This window comes from Anolis sagrei, chromosome 12, assembly GCF_037176765.1.
Source record: "Anolis sagrei isolate rAnoSag1 chromosome 12, rAnoSag1.mat, whole genome shotgun sequence".
In the NCBI taxonomy this organism is placed as follows: domain Eukaryota; kingdom Metazoa; phylum Chordata; class Lepidosauria; order Squamata; family Dactyloidae; genus Anolis; species Anolis sagrei.
This window is the reverse complement of record NC_090032.1, coordinates 6,687,431-6,704,011: the sequence shown is the minus strand read 5'-3', so window position 1 is coordinate 6,704,011 and position 16,581 is coordinate 6,687,431. Positions and strand designations below refer to the sequence as shown.

Sequence of the window (16,581 nt, the reverse complement as noted above, 5' to 3'; positions counted from 1 at the left end):
AGACTGACAGGTTGGAGAAAGAGAGAGAGAGAGAAGTGGCTGGATCTACATAGATGGACACAGACAGAATAGGCTGGATCTAGATAGAGAGGTAGAGAGAGAGAGAGAGAGAGAGAGAGAGGCTGAATCCACACTGCCATATGATGCACTTTGGAGCTGCACTATCTGTTCAGTGCAGACACTTACCATGCAATTTAATGCAGCCCAAAACCTTACAAACCGAGGCACACAAGTAAAAAAAGAAATGTGGAAAGAAGCATTGGTAAAGGACTCGTATCTGCAAATACATTTCAGTGGCACAAACAACAAAGCGTGGCATATAATCTGGGTTTATTTTAATTTTATAAATAGTATGTTTGCCCCACCAAGAAGGAGGGCTCCCTCAAATGTTTCATTGCAACCTCTTTGTGTAGAAATCAAACTGCACTGGAAGAAAACCGCCATTCCTTCTTCTGCCATTCATTTCTTTACCAGTTTGCAAATGCTGGGATTTTTCATGATTGTTGTTGTTCATCTCGAGGGGAAACTGCTTCAACAGTGAAACATTTGGGGTCCTCCTTTGGGTAAATGTAACTCCAAAAGGGCAAGTCCTTTTCCCCTGATTTGGAAATCTCTTTTGCACTCACCCTCCCTCCCTTTAAAAAACACACACACACATTTATGCACCAACACAAAAAAGGAGGCGAAAGTGTGCAAACAGTTTCACTTCCCACAAATCAGGTGTCGCATCTAATGTTCTCCTTGTCAACACCGAAAAGAATTCCACCGTACACGGATCGGTCCGAGAAAGTGAAATGATCAAGGGATCCGTAATGCCCTTTGTTCTGTCCCGAAATGAAACGGTGCGGCCGACAATCGCGTCACACAAGTGCTCAGCTCATTTTTCCTTCTTGTTTTGTACATAGCGGCATAAATAAAAAGAAAGGGATATGTCTCGTGAGGGTAAAAAAACGAGAAAAAGGGGGATCAGCTCCACGCCGAGCTAATGTCATATCTGGCTCGTCCGACAGCGAATTTGAGTAAAAGTTCTGGAAAGCCTGGCTTGTCTGACAGAGAGTTTGGTGGGTGTGCCAGGTAAAGTCCGGCACACCCACCACTAAGTTCCACATCAATCCAACATCATAAAGTCCGGCTCGTTCGACATCGAGTTGGAGTAAAGATCCGGCAAAGTCTGGCTCATCTAACAGTGAGTTTGAGTAAAAGCCTGGTAACATCTGGCACACCCAACAGTAAGCTCCACACTAAGCCAATGTCTCGTTCAACAGCAGGTTTGAGTAAAGGTCCAGTAACATCCGGCACACCCAACAGTAAGCTCCACACCAATCCAACGTCATAAAGTCCGGCTCGTCCAACAGCGAGTAAAAGCCCGGTACAGTCTGGCACACCCAACAGTAAGCTCCACACCAATCCAACGTCATAAAGTCCGGCTCGTCCAACAGCGAGTAAAAGCCCGGTACAGTCTGGCACACCCAACAGTAAGCTCCACACCAATCCAACGTCATAAAGTCCGGCTCGTCCAACAGCGAGTAAAAGCCCGGTACAGTCTGGCACACCCAACAGTAAGCTCCACACCAATCCAACGTCATAAAGTCCGGCTCGTTCGACAGAAAGTTTGAATAAAGATCCGGTAAAGTCCGGCTCGTCCAACAGCGAGTAAAAGCCCGATACAGTCCAGCACACCCAACAGTAAGCTCCATGTCAATCCAAACGTCACAAAGTCCGGCGAGTTTGACAGCGGGTTCGAGTAAAGATCCTCTTCCAACAGGAGTTCGAGTAAAAACCTGGTAAAGTCTGGCACACACAACAGTAAGCTCCACACCAAGCCAACTTCTCGTTCAACAGCGGGTTTGAGTAAAGGTCCAGTAATGTCCGGCATACCCAACAGTAAGCTCCACACCAATCCAACATCACAAAGTCCGGCCCGTTCAGCAGCAAGTTCGAGTAAAGATCCAGTAAAGTCCGGCTCGTCCAACAGCAACTTTGAGTAAAAGCCCGGTAACGTCCGGCACACTAAACAGTAAGCGCCACACCAATCCAACGTCATAAAGTCCGACTCGTTCGACAGCGAGTTCGAGCAAATATCCGGTAAAGTCCGACTTATTTGACAGCGAGTGCGGCACACCCAACAGTAAGCTCCACACCAATCCAACATCATAAAGTCCGGCTCGTTCGACAGCGAGTTCGAGTAAAGACCTGGTAAAGTCCAGCTTGTGCAGCAGGTTCGAGTAAAAGTCCCATAAAGTCCGGCTCGTCCAACAACAAGTTCAAGTAAAGTCTGGCCCGTCCAACAGCGAATTTGAGATGACCTCCAAACGGTCAGCACAGCCTCACTGTATGGGAATGTAGGGCCAGTTGAAGCCGGAACCGGAGAGGAGCATGTCCCGGATCAAGGTCTCGATGGGGGTCTTGCCAACTAGTCGGACGAAAAAGAGTTGCTCGATCACGGGTGCCGAGACGATCCGTAACGAAGGGAGGCGGAGGAGGAGGCGCCCGAAGCGGCTGGGCTGGCTGGGGTACTGGTTCCGGACGTACTCCTCCAAGGCACACTGGGACTTCTCCTGGACGTTCTCCACGTGGCACAGGTCCGTGAGCCCCACTGCGTCTGTAAAGGACGAAATCAGGGTCAGTTCTTTCAGTATCCATTTCATATACTAACTACTAACTAGTAGAGACAGATAGGTTCATTCGGATGTGGCGTAAATCAGAACAAAATCGGAAATTTTAGCTTTCCAAAGGGACTCCCGGCACTTTGTTTGATGCCAGAAGTCCACTATAGTTTTGAACCACGCCACTAGTTTCTTTCCCCTAACGTGACAAACTACTTAGCATCCACCCTAAACTTCACACTTAGGGTCACCTTAAGTCCGCAACGACTTCAAGGCACACAATAACAACAACAATAACAATAACAACACAATAATAACAACAATAACAACAACAATAAAAATACAATAACAACAATAACAATGTTTCATCTGTTGTATAACATAAGAGTAAAAGTCATCATGTACACACAAAAGTCAAGGTATAACCATTCCACCATTATGTGTTGACAGGCGAGCATGTCGTGCATTGTCGGGACGCCCAGCATGCATCTGAGTGTAAATTTATGTAGTAGTGATTCGAATCACAGAATCCTACCACAAGGGCCATCCAGTCCAATTCTTTACTCCTGCCACATAGAAGTAAACAATCTAGGTACCCGCCCCCCAACAGATAGCCAGGCGAGCATGTCGTGCATTGTCGGGACGCCCAGCATGCATCTGAGTGTACTTTATGTAGTAGTAGTGATTCGAATCGTAGAATCCTACCACAAGGACCATCCAATCCAATTCTTTACTCCTGCCATGTAGAAGTAAACAATCTAAGTACCCCCCCCCCCCCAACAGATAGCCTTCCTGCTTCTGCTTACAAACTTCCAGAGATTTTTTTTTCATGTCAGGAGAGACTTGAGAAACTGCAAGTCGCTTCTGGTATGAGAGAATTGGCCATCTGCAAGGAAGTCGCCCAGGGGATGCCTGGATGTTTTACAATCCTATGGGAGGCTTCTTTCATGTCTTCAGCTGGAGCTGAGAGGTGGGAGCTCACTCTGATCCCCAGATGAACTGCCGACCTTTGGTCAGCAGTCCAGCCGGCACAAGGGTTTAACTTATAGTGCTACTGGGAGCTACTATGAACACACAAAAGTCAAGTTATAACCAATCAGTGGTCCATTCCACCAATACGTCTTAACAAGCGAGTGTTGACAGGCGAGCATGTCGTGCATTGTCTGGAAGCCCAGCATGCATCTGAGTGTAATTCCTGTAGTAGTATTTTGATGAGGCTCGAGCACTCTTTAGCAGAGAAGTGTAAAGACCTTGGGAAACTACAACTTCCAGCTTTGAGCTCAAGTCAATGGGATGTTTGTGGAGAGAAAAGGCAGGGTATGAATAAACATGATGGTGATTATGTTGATAATCCTGGGATTTGTGATTTGACAACGCCCCAGGCCTCTTTGGTAGAGAAGTCTAAAGACCTTGGGAAACTACAATTCCCAGCATTGAGCTCAAGTCAATGGGATGTTTGTGGAGAGAAAAGGCAGGGTGTGAATAAACATGATGATGATGATAATGATGATGATTATTATTACTACTATTATTATTATGATAATCCTGGGAGTATGAGTATGAATAAACATCGTCATGAGGATGATGATTATTATCCAGGGATTTGTAGTTTGACTGGGCTCCAGACCTCTTTGGCAGAGAGTCTAAAGACCTTGGGGAACTACAACTCCCAGCTTTGAGCTCAAGTCAATGGGATGTTTGTGGAGAGAAAACGCAGGGTATGAATAAACATCATCATGATGATTATTATTATCATTATGATGATGATAATCCTGGGATTTATAGTTTGACAAGACTCCAGCATTCTTTAGCAGAAAAGTCTAAAGAACTTGGGAAACTACAACTCCCAGCTTTGAGCTCAAGTTAATGGGATGTTTGTGGAGAGAAAAGGCAGGTTATGAATAAACATTGTCATGATGATGATGATTATGATGATCCTGGGATTTGTAGTTTGACTAGGCTCCAGCATTCTTTTGCAGAGAAGTCTAAAGACCTGGGGAAACTACAACTCCCAGCTTTGAGTTCAAGTCAATGGGATGTTTATGGAGAGAAAAGGCAGGGTATGAATAAACATGATGATGATGATGATCCTGGGATTTGTAGTTTGACTAGGTTCCAGCATTCTTTAGCAGAGAAGTTTAAAGACCTTGGGGAACTACAACTCCCAACTTTGAGCTCAAGTCTATGGGATGTTTGTGAAGAGAAAAGGCAGGGTACGAATAAACATTGTCATCATGATGATGATGATGATTATTATTATTATTATCCTGGGATTTATAGTTTGACTAGGCTCCAGACCTCTTTGGCAGAGAGTCTAAAGACCTTGGGGAACTACAACTCCCAGCTTTGACCTCAAGTCAATGGGATGTTTGTGGAGAGAAAAGGCAGGGTATGAATAAACATCATCATGATGATGATTATTATTATTATTATCATTATGATTATGATGATGATAATCCTGGGATTTGTAGTTTGATAAGGCTCCAGCATTCTTTTGCAGAGAAGTCTAAAGACCTGGGGAAACTACAACTCCCAGCTTTGAGTTCAAGTCAATTGGATGTTTATGGAGAGAAAAGGCAGGGTATGAATAAACATGATGATGATAATAATCCTGGGATTAGTAGTTTGACTAGGCTCCAGATCTCTTAGTTGTGAGATCTGTGAGATCTAAAGACCTTGGGAAACTACAACTCCCAGCTTTGAGCTCAAGCCAATGGGATGTTTGTGGAGAGAAAAGGTAGGGTATGAATAAACACCACGACGACGATGATGTTGATGATAATCCTGGGATTTGTAGTTTGACAAGTATTCACCATTCTTTAGCAGAGAAGCCTAAAGACCTTGGAAAACTACAACTGCCAGCTTTGAGCTCAAGTCAATGGGATGATTGTGGAGAGAAAAGGCAGGGTATGAATAAACATGATGGTGATTATGTTGATAAGACCTTGGGAAACTACAACTCCCAGCTTTGAGCTCAAGTCACTGGGATGTTTGTGGAAAGAAAAGGCAGGTTATGAATAAACATTGTCATGATGATGATTATTATCATTATGATGATGATAATCCTGGGATTTGTAGTTTGACTAGGCTCCAGATCTCTTTGGCAGAGAAGTCTAAAGACCTTGGGGAACTACAACTCCCTGCTTTGAACTCAAGTCAATGGGATGTTTGTGGAGAGAAAAGGCAGGGTATGAATAAACATTGTCATGATGATGATGATGATTATTATCATGATTATGATGATCCTGGGATTTGTAGTTTGACTAGGCTCCAGATCTCTTTGGCAGAGAAGTCTAAAGACCTTGGGGAACTACAACTCCCAGCTTTGAGCTCAAGTCAATGGGATGTTTGTGGAGAGAAAAGGCAGGGTATGAATAAACACGACGACGATGATGATGTTGATGATAATCCTGGGATTTATAGTTTGACAAGTCTTCACCATTCTTTAGCAGAGAAGTCTAAAGACCTTGGAAAACTGCAACTCCCAGCTTTGAGCTCAAGCCAATGGGATGTTTGTGGAGAGAAAAGGCAGGGTATGAATAAACATTGTCATGATGATGATGATGATGATGATCCTGGGATTTGTAGATTGACTAGGCTCCAGACCTCTTTGGCAGAGAGTCTAAAGACCTTGGGGAACTACAACCACTAGGTTTGCTACCCGAGCCAGATGTGCATTTTCTATGCGCCCCTGCTGGACATTGGCGCACTCACCGGGTGTGAAGAGCACGATGGCCTTGAGGCAGGAGTACTCGGCCGAGTCCACGTGCAGGGCCTTCAGCTTCTCCACTTGCTCCTGGAAGACCCGGATGTGGTCCATGAAGGCCACCACCCGCTCGGCCGGCATGGGCGAGGCGTGGAGCCCGGCGGCGGCCAGGAGCGGTGCCACGTGGAGGGGCATGGCGCACTGGGCGGCGTTGAGGACGAAGAGCTCGCTCCAGGTCATGCGCAGGAGGCAGACCTGGTCGGCCAGCTGGAAGTCCGGGAAGAAGGGGATGTTCTTGGCCCACTCGATGGCGCTGAAGAGCAGGCGGGCGGCCAGCTCACAGATGTTCTCGATGCCCATGATGTTGCCCGGCTGGAGGCACTGGGCGCCGTGGCGGGAGGTGGGGTAGGGCTCTGCCCGCAGGAGGAGGGAGATGAAGCCCGTCAGGTAGGCATGGCAGTTGTAGGGGTCCCCGTTGGTCATGGGGTACTGGCCGGGGCTGGGCTGGGCATGGGCCATGCGCCCTCGTTGCACCGCTGCGGAGGGAAAGACAGAGTTTCCAAATCAAATATACATTTCCATATGTATCTTGTATAGAATCATAGAATCATAGACTCAAAGAGTTGGAAGAGACCTCCTGGGCCATCCAGTCCAACCCCATTCTGCCAAGAAGCAGGAATATTGCATTCAAAGCACCCCTGACAGATGGCCATCCAGCCTCTGCTTAAAAGCTTCCAAAGAAGAAGCCTCCACCACACTCCGGGGCAGAGAGTTCCACTGCTGAACGGCTCTCACAGTCAGGAAGTTCTTCCTCGTGTTCAGATGGAATCTGAACTACATGTTAATATTATTATTATTACAATGTTTTTTAACTGTGCTGTGACCCACCTTGAGCCACAAGGAGAGGTGGCCAAGAAATAAAATTATTATTATTATTATTATTATTATTAAGAGCCTAATAATAATAATAATAATTTTAAGAGCACCACTGCATTGTCTGTTTTGACTGTGGCGTGACCCGCCTCAAACCACAAGGAGAGGTGGGCAAGAAATAAAATTATTATTATTATTATTATTATTATTAGTAGTAGTAGTAGTAGCCCTATTATTATTATTATTATTATTATTATTATTATTATTATCAAGAGCCACATTGCATTGTCTGTTTTGACTGTGGTGTGACCCGCCACAAACCACAAGGAGAGGTTGGCAAGAAATAAAATTATTATTATTATTAGTAGGAGTAGTAGTAGCCCCATAATAATAATAATTATTATTATTATTATTATTATTATTATGAGCCACATTGCATTGTCTATTTTGACTATTGTGTGATCTGCCTCAAGCCACAAGGAGAGGTGGGCAAGAAATAAAATTATGATGATGATGACGATTATTATTATTAGTAGTAGTAGTAGTAGTATTGACAGCCACATTGCATTGTCTGTTTTGATTGTGATGTGACCTGCCTCAAGCCTGCCTTAAGCCACAAGGAAAGGTGGGCAAGAAATAAAATTACTATTATTATTATTATTAAGAGTCCCATTAAAATTATTATTATTATTATTATTATTATTAAGAGCCCCATTCCATTGTCTGTTTTGACGATGGCATGACCTGTCTCAAGCCACAAGGAGAGGTGGGCAAGAAAAAAATTACTATTATTATCATTATTATTACTATTAAGAACCCCATAACAATTATTATTATTATTATTATTAAGTTCCATTGCATTGTGTGTTTTGACTGTGGCGTGGCCTGCCACAAGAAGACATGGGCAAAAAATAAAATTACTACTATTATTATTATAAGCCCCATTGCATTCTATATTATTATTATTATTATTATTATTATTATTATTATTATTATTTGAAACAGAACAAGATGAGTCCACAGCAAACAAGATCACACGTCGGATACTTCTCAAGTGTCTAGGACTGTGTGATGTATCAGCGAATAATGTCAAAACACACAATGCAATGTGACTCATAATAATAACAATAATAATTATTATTATTACTTGTGTATGAGATTTATTTTAATTGCTTAGTATTGTATTTGTTACTGCTTGTATTGTTGTATTGTGGGCTCGGCCTCATGTAAGCCGCACCAAGTCCCTTGGGGAGATGGTAGCGGGGTAGAAATAAAGTATTATTATTATTATTATTATTATTATTATTATTATTATTTCCTGTGCTGGTCAATGACCGAAATAAATATTTTGAATTTTGAATTATAATAATGCATGGAGATTTGAGTCGGGTGGCCTTTTGCAGCTGGCAGATGGTAATTTTGTCAGCACCGATTGTGTTTAAGTGCAGGCCAAGGTCTTGAGGCGCTGCACCCAGTGTGCCGATCACCACTGGGACCCCCCTGACTGGCTTGTGTCAGTCTTTGCAGTTCGATCTTTAAATCCTCATATCGTGTCAGCTTTTCCACTTGTTTCTCTATTATTATTATTATTATTATTATTATTATTATTACTATTATTATTCTCCCCAATTGAACCTTCTTACGGTCTGTCTAAATTACTTTTGCTTCTTTGACAATGGTTTAGATTTAGATCCAATTGCCTGGGAACATGATAAATATTTAATTAAGCGAAATTATTCATAAATAAGATCCCGTTCCTATGAATACAGGACGTGAGATACGGAGCCCATTTTGGCAAACCTGAATTTTTCGGCAGCAAGTTTTAAGAGTTTTAGGATTTGAAGAAAGTTGGCCAGAATGAGGCCAAAGTCCTTCAAAACTATGATCCGCATTCCTATGCATCCAGCCAACTTTCCAAAGATAGATAGATAGAATGGAAACAAGTGAATGAATAGATAATACTAAATACTGGGAAACGAAGGAGGTTGGTTGCTAGAGAGGAAGAAAAAAGAATCAGGGAAAGAAAGGAGAAGAAGGACGGAAAAGAGAGTGTGATGGAATGAAGAATAGGTGACGGAAAAGGGAGGGATAGAGTGAGGAAAAGAAGAAGGAATGAAGGAAGGGGGAAGTTGAAGTGAAAGAGGAAAAAAGCGAGAAAAGAAAGGGAAAGAGTGCACAGAAAAGTGGGGATGACGTAAGATAAAATGCGAAGACAGAAAAAGAGAGGGAGTGAAGGAAGTAAGAAAGATGAATGAAAGTAGGAGTGAAAGAAGAATGGATAGATAGATAAGATAGACAGATAGATAGATGAATGGAAGGAAGGAAAAGTAGGAGTGAAAGAAGAAAGAGAAAGTGGGAAAAGTGGAAGTGAAAGAGGAAAAAACAAGAAAGGAAAGGGAAAGAGTGCACAGAAAAGAGGGGATGACATAAGATAAAATGCAAAGACAGAAAAAGAGAGGGAATGAAGGAAGTAAGAAAGATGAATGAAAGTAGGAGTGAAAGGAGAATGGATAGATAGATAAGATAGACAGATAGATAGATGAATGGAAGGAAGGAAAAGTAGGAGTGAAAGAAGAACAGAGGGAGGGAGGGAGAGAGAGAAGATGAATGGAAGGAAGGAAGGAAGGAAGGAAGGAAGGAAGGAAGGAAGGGAGGGAGGGTAGGAGTGAAAGAAGAATGGATGGATAGATAAGACATACAGACAGACAGATAGATGAATGGAAGGAAGGAAAAGTAGGAGTGAAAGAAGAACAGAGAGAGGGAGGGAGGGAGAGAAGATGAAAGGAAGGATGGACGGAAGGAAGGAAGGAAAGAAGGAAGGAAAGAAGGAATGAAGGAAAAGTAGGAGTGAAAGAAGAATAGATAGATGGATGGATGGATGGATGGAATGGAAGGAAGGGAGAGTGAAAGAAGAATAGATGGATAGATAGATGGAAGGAAGGAAAAGTAGGTGTGAAAGAAGAAAGGATAGATAGATAGATAGATAGATAGATAGATAGATAGATAGATGGATGGATGGATGGATGGATGGATGGATGGACGGACGGACGGACGGAAGGAAATATAGGTGTGAAAGAAGAAGAGGTAGATATAGATAGATGGATGGATGGATGGATGGACGGACGGACGGAAGGAAGGAAGGAAGGAAAAAGTAGGAGTGAAAGGAGAAGGGATAGATAGATAGATAGATAGATAGATAAACAGACAGAAGGAAAGAAGGGAAAAGTAGGTGTGAAAGAAGAAGGGGTAGATAAATAGATAGATAGATAGATAGATAGATGGAAAGAAGGAAGGAAGGAAGGAAGGAAGGAAGGAAGGAAGGAAGGAAGGAAGGAAAAAGTAGGAGTGAAAGGAGGAGGGATAGATAGATAGATAGATAGGAAAAGTAGGTGTGAAAGAAGAAGGGGTAGGTAGATAGATAGATAGATAGATAGATAGATAGATAGATAGATGGATGGATGGATGGAAGGAAGGAAGGAAGGAAGGAAGGAAGGAAGGAAGGAAGGAAGGAAAAAGTAGGAGTGAAAGGAGGAGGGATAGATAGATAGATAGATAGATAGATAGATAGATAGATAGGAAAAGTAGGTGTGAAAGAAGAAGGGGTAGGTAGATAGATAGATAGATAGATAGATAGATAGATAGATAGATAGATGGATGGATGGAAGGAAGGAAGGAAGGAAGGAAGGAAGGAAGGAAAAAGTAGGAGTGAAAGGAGAAGGGAGAGATGGATGGATGGATGGATGGAAGTGAGAGTGAAAGAAGAATGGACAGATAAGACAACTAGAAGGAAGGAAGGAAAAAGTAGGAGTGAAAGAAGAATGGGTAGATAAATAGATGGATAGATAGATGAACAGAAGGAAGGAAGGAAGGAAAAAGTAGGAGTGAAAGAAGAAGGGATGGATGGCTGGATGGAAAAGTAGGAGTGAAAGATGGAATAGATAGATAGATAGATAGATAGATAGATAGATAGAATGATAGAATGATAGATAGATAGATAGATAGATAGATAGATAGATAGATAGGAAGGCTAAAAGGAAAAGGACCGGAAACGATGAAAAGGAGGAAGCATAGATGTGGAAGTGACACATGACACCTTGTCCAAGAGAACGTGATAGAGAAGTAAGAAGGGAGCGAGGAAGGAAGGCCGGAAGAGGGGGCCGTTGAGGGGCACGGGGGACCCACCTTCGCGGCGCATGCCGACCTTGAGGCACTTGGTGAGGCGGCAGTGCTGGCACTGGTTGCGGTGGTGCTGGTCCACGGGGCACTGTCGGCTGGCGCGGCAGGTGTAGCTCAGGTTGCGCCGGACGGAGCGCTTGAAGAAGCTCTTGCAGCCCTCGCAGGTGAACTGCCCGTAGTGCTTCCCGCTGGCCTTGTCCCCGCACACCAGGCAGTCCATGGCCGAGGCCCCGGGCGCCCCCTTGCCCTCGCCGTGGGGCCCTCCACTGGGCTCTTGGGGGGCCGGGGCCAAGGGCGGAGGGGCAGGGAGGGCCGGAGGGGCCCCGGGAAGCTCCTCCTGCCAAGGGGCCACCACCAGGGCCATCCTGAGGAAGGGGGCAAGGAAGGAAGGACTTGGCCGCCTGGGGAGGAAAGGAAGGAATGGGCAAGGGAGGATGGAGGAGAAGAAAGTGAGGGAGAGAAGAGGGACGGAGAAGCAAAGGAGGAGGAGAAAGAGGAGGAGAGGACTGGGCTGGAGCGGAGGGAGAGGAGGAGCAGGAGGAGGAAAGAGAGGAGGGAGAAGAGAGAGGGAGGAATGGAAGGAGAGGAGGAAGAAAGGGAGAGGGAAATGGAGGGAGAGGAAAGAAAGGAAAAGAATGGAGAAGAGAAAGAAAGAGAGACGCAAATAGAGGAAAAGGAAAGGGAGGAATGGAGGGAGAGGAAAGAGGGGAAGGGAGGGAGTGGGGGTGAAAAGAGAAGGAGGAATGGAAGGAGAGAAAGAAAAATGATAGAAGAACGGAGGGAGAGGAAAGAGGAGGGGAATGGAGGGAGAGGAGGTGAAAAGAAAGGGAGAAGTGGAGGGAGAGGAGGGAGAAAGGGAGAAGAATGAGGAGAGAGGAAAGAGAGGGGAAGAGAGGGAGAGGAGATGAAAAGAAAGGGAAGAATGAAGGGAGAGGAGGAAGAGACCAATAGAAGGAGAAATGAAGGGAGAGAAAGAAGAAAGGGAGAAAAGTGGAGGGAGAGGAAAAAGGGGGGAACCGAGGGAGAGGAAGAAGAAAGAGAGAAAAGAATAGTGGGAGAGGAAAGAGGGAAGAATGGAGGGAGAGAAAGAAGAAAGGGAGAAGAATGGATGGAGAGGAAAGAGAGGGAAGAGTGAAGGGAGAGGAGGAAGAGACCAATAGAGGGAGATGAAAGAGGGAGAAATGGAGGGAAAGAAAGAAGAAAGGGAGAAGAATGGAGGGAGAAAAAAGAGGGGGAACCGAGGGAGAGGAGGAAGAAAGGGAGAGAAGAATAGAGGGAGAGGAAAGAGGGAAGAATGGAGGGAGAGAAAGAAGAAAGGGAGAGGAATGAAGGGAGAAAAGGGGGGAACCGAGGTAGAGGAGGAAGAAAAGGAGAGAAGGAAAGGAAAGAAGGGAGAATGGAGGGAGAGAAAGAAGAAAGGGAGAAGAATGGAGAGAGGAAAGAGAGGGAAGAGTGAAGGGAGAGGAGGAAGAGACCAATAGAGGGAGAGGAAAGAGGGATAAATTGAGGGAGAGAAAGAAGGAAGGGAGAAGAATGGAGGGAGAGGAAAAAGGGGGGAACCGAGGGAGAGGAGGAAGAAAGGAAGAGGGAAGAATGGAGGGAGAGAAAGAAGAAAGGAAAGATTGGAGGGAGAGGAAAGAGGGAGGAACCGAGGGAGAGGAGGAAGAAAGGGAGAGAATAGAGGGAGAGGAAAGAGGGAGGAATGGAGGGAAAAGAATGAAAGAGAAGAGAAAAGGAGAAAGAATGGGAGGAGGACGGAAGGAAGAAAAGAACAGAGGGAAGAATGTAGAGAGGGTTGGACAGGTAGAGAGGAAGAGAAGGAAAGGGAGGACGGAGAACGAAAGAGAAGAAGAAATTAAGGACTTGGGGGGAAAGATCTTGCTGCGGTGTGGAGGAAAAAGGGGTGATGGTGGAAGCAAAGCAAAGGAAGTCTAGAGGAGGATGAGTGGAAAGACTCAATGACAAAATGGAGAGGAAGAAAAGGAAGGGAATTGGAAGAGGGAAGGAAAGATGGAAAGAGGGATGGAAGGGGTCAAGCAAGGGCACGTCTATCTAAGGGAAGAAGGGATGGAGGGGATCAGCAGCGGAGGAGAGCGAGAGCGGTCAGAGGAAGAAGAAAAGTGAGCTGGGAATTACATCATTTACAGCTTCCTTCCTTCTTTTCTTCCTGTCTTTCTTCTTTCTTTCTTCCCTTCAGATCCTCCAAAATCTCCAGAAGTAGGAGACTTACCAGAGGTGGCCAACAAGGGCCATCGTCCCCAACAAAGTCCAGCTCATGCTTGCCATCCAAAAATGGTCAAAGTCCAAAAAGGAGGAGAAATCCCCAACCAGGCGGGCCTTGTTTGGTGCGACTCCGACCAAGAAGGCCAAGAAAAGGGGGAGACGATGGGGATGATCTCTCTCTCTCTCTCTCTCTCTCTCTCAACCCCTCGCTTGCCACCATTCATCCTTTTCAGGGAAGGAGACCTGCAAACAGCAGAGAAGGAGAAGAGCAGAGATCTCTTTGAACATCCAGGTCCTCAATTTGGTGGGAAAGGCAGGGAGAGAAAGGGGGAGAAAGAAAGAATGGAATGGAAAGAAAGAGAGAAGGAGGGAGGGAGAGAGGAAGGAAGGAAATAAAGAAATAAAGAAAGAAGGGAAGGAAGGAAGGAAGGAAAGAGAAGGAAGGGAGGGAGGGAGGGAGGAAGGGAGAGAATGAAGGAAGGAAGGAAGGAAAGAAAGAAAGAAAGGAGAGAAAAGGAGAGAAAGAAGTAAGGAAGGAAAGAAAGAGGAGAGAAGGAAGCAACAAAAGAAAGAAAGAAAGGTAAAAGAAGGAAGAAAGGAAAGAAGGAAGGAAGGAAGGAAGGAAGGAAGGAAGGAAGGAAGGAAGGAAGGAAGGAAAAGAAAGATGTGAGAGAAGAAAGGAAGGAAAGACGGAACGAAAGAGTTGAGAGAAGAAAGGAAGGAAGGAAGAAGGAAAGAAAGAAGGAGAGAAAGAAGGAAAGAATGAAGGAGAGAAAGAAGGAAAGAAAGAGGAGAGAGGAAGGAAGAACGGAGGCAAAGAAAGAAAGGTGAAAGAAGGAAGGAAGGAAGGAAGGAAGGAAAAAAGGAAAGAAAGAAAGACGTGAGAGAAGGAAGGAAGGAAGGAAGGATGTGAGAGAATGAAGGAAGGAAAGAAAGAAGAAAAAAGGAGAGAAAGAAGTAAGGAAGGAAAGAAGGAAGCAACGAAAGAAAGAAAGAAAGAAAGAAAGAAAGAAAGAAAGAAAGAAAGAAAGGTAAAAGAAGGAAGGAAGGAAAAAGGAAAAAAGAAAGAAAGACGTGAGAGAAGAAAGGAAGGAAGGATAGAACGAAAGAGATGAGAGAAGGAAGGAAGAAACGAAGGAAAGAAGGACGGAAAGAAGGACGGAAAGAAGGAAAGAAAGAAGGAGAGAAAGAAGGAGGGAATGAAGGAGAAAAAGCGGAAAGAAAGAGAAGAGAAGGAAGGAAGGACAAAAGCAAAGAAAGAAAGAAAGAAAGAAAGAAAGGTGAAAGAAGGAAGGAAGGAAAAAAGGAAAGAAAGAAAGATGTGAAAAAAGGAAGGAAGGAAGGAAAGAAGGAAAGAAAGGGGTGAGAGAAGAAAGGAAGGAAGGATGGAAGGAAGGAAGAGAAAGTAAAACAAAATTAGATGCTTTGCTCTCAGTCCTAAAAAAATAGATTTCCCTTCCCAATTCATTCCTCCCTATATAGATATAGATGATATAGATATGCATATGTAAATTTATGTAAATTTGTTTTCAAGCCGCTGTACACTGCTTTGAGTCCCACCCATGGGGGGAAAGTATGATAGAAATGAATTAATAATAATAATAATAATAATAATAATAATAATAATAATACACAGTAGAATCCCTGTTAACTGGCACTCATAACGATGGGTAGATGCCCGATAAAGGCAGTTTCTGGTTCCTTGAGAGTTACTATCAAAAATAGAACTAAGGCCAGACTATACACCACAATCAACTCTGTATTGACTTGATATTCATGCAGAAATACAATCATTAAAAGCAAATTGAGACAAACAAAAAAGCGGGGTATAAATAAAATTATTATTATTATTATTATTATTATTATTATTATTTCATGTCAGGAGCAACTTGAGAAACTGCAAGTTGCTTCTGGCCATCTGCAAAGACGTTGCCTGGATGTTTTGATGTTTTACCACCCTTGTGGGAGGTTGCTCTTTTGTCCACGCATGGGGAGCTGGAGCTGACAGAGGGAGCTCACCCATGCTCCCCCCGGATTCGAACCTCCGACCTGTCGGTCATCAGTCCTGCCGGCACAAGGGTTTAACCCATTGTGCCAATGAGAAAGCTGTGAAGGAAATTCATGGGAAACGGAATGATTTCATGGGTGTCTATTATGCAACAACTTGTTTACCTGAAGGTCAGTTCAGGCAACACTGCATTAGAATCATAGAGTTGGAAGAGACCTCATGGGCCATCCAATCCAACCCCATTCTGCCAAGAAGCAGGAATATTGCCTTCCAATCACCCCTGACAGATGGCCATCCACCCTCTGTTTAAAAGCTTCCAAAGAAAGAGTCTCCACCACACTCTGGGGCAGAGAGTTCCACTGCTGAACGGCTCTCACAGTCAGGAAGTTCTTCCTCATGTTCAGGTGGAATCTCCTTTCCTGTTGGTTGAAGCCATTGCTCCAAATCCTAGCTTGAGTTTGTGACGCCTGAGCCTACGCCGCACTCCAAGGCAGAGAGTTCCACCGCTGAACGGCTCTCACAGTCAGGAAATTCTTCCTCATGTTCAGGTGGAATCTCCTTTCCTGTAGGTTGAAGCCATTGCTCCAAGTCCTAGCTTGAGTCTGTGGTGCCTGAGCCTACGCCGCACTCCAGGGCAGAGAGTTCCACCGCTGAACGGCTCTCACAGTCAGGAAGTTCTTCCTTGTGTTCAGGTGGAATCTCCTTTCCTGTAGGTTGACGCCATTGCTCCAAGTCCTAGGTTGAGTTTGTGGTGCCTGAACCTACGCCGCACTCCAGTGCAGAGAGTTCCACCACTGAACAGCTCTCACAGGCAGGAAGTTCTTCCTCATGTTCAGGTGGAATTTCCTTTCCTGTAGGTTGAATTTCCTTTCCTGTAGATATACATGATATATAGATGTAGATATAGATGATCTATACCTTGATGTAGCTATAGCTGAGATATATAAATATATAGATAAGATATATACATGAGATATAGATGTCGATGA

At 44.3% G+C, this 16,581-nt stretch overlaps 1 protein-coding gene across 1 annotated transcript; it reads right to left on the bottom strand.

Annotated features, from left to right (window-relative positions):
* Positions 1–313: 313 nt before the first annotated feature.
* LOC132764142 (COUP transcription factor 2-like) lies at positions 314–11,725 on the bottom strand. The gene is made up of 3 exons (XM_060758002.2): positions 11,368–11,725; positions 6,321–6,848; positions 314–2,602 (listed from the first exon to the last, which is right to left on the bottom strand). Exons 1-3 carry the CDS (start codon positions 11,723–11,725, stop codon positions 2,328–2,330), a joined length of 1,161 nt encoding a protein of 386 aa, XP_060613985.1. The 3' UTR covers positions 314–2,327.
* Between the last annotated feature and the right edge of the window lie 4,856 nt (positions 11,726–16,581).

What these genes read in the sequence shown, in the direction of transcription:
- LOC132764142 (XM_060758002.2), bottom strand. Translation starts at nt 11,725, where the DNA reads ATGGCCCTGGTGGTGGCCCCTTGGCAGGAGGAGCTTCCCGGGGCCCCT. An exon ending in GGTCGGCATGCGCCGCGAAG is followed by an intron (nt 6,849 to 11,367) that starts GTGGGTCCCCCG and finishes TTCCCTCCGCAG; the next exon opens with CGGTGCAACGAGGGCGCATG. An exon ending in CATCGTGCTCTTCACACCCG is followed by an intron (nt 2,603 to 6,320) that starts GTGAGTGCGCCA and finishes CGTCCTTTACAG; the next exon opens with ACGCAGTGGGGCTCACGGAC.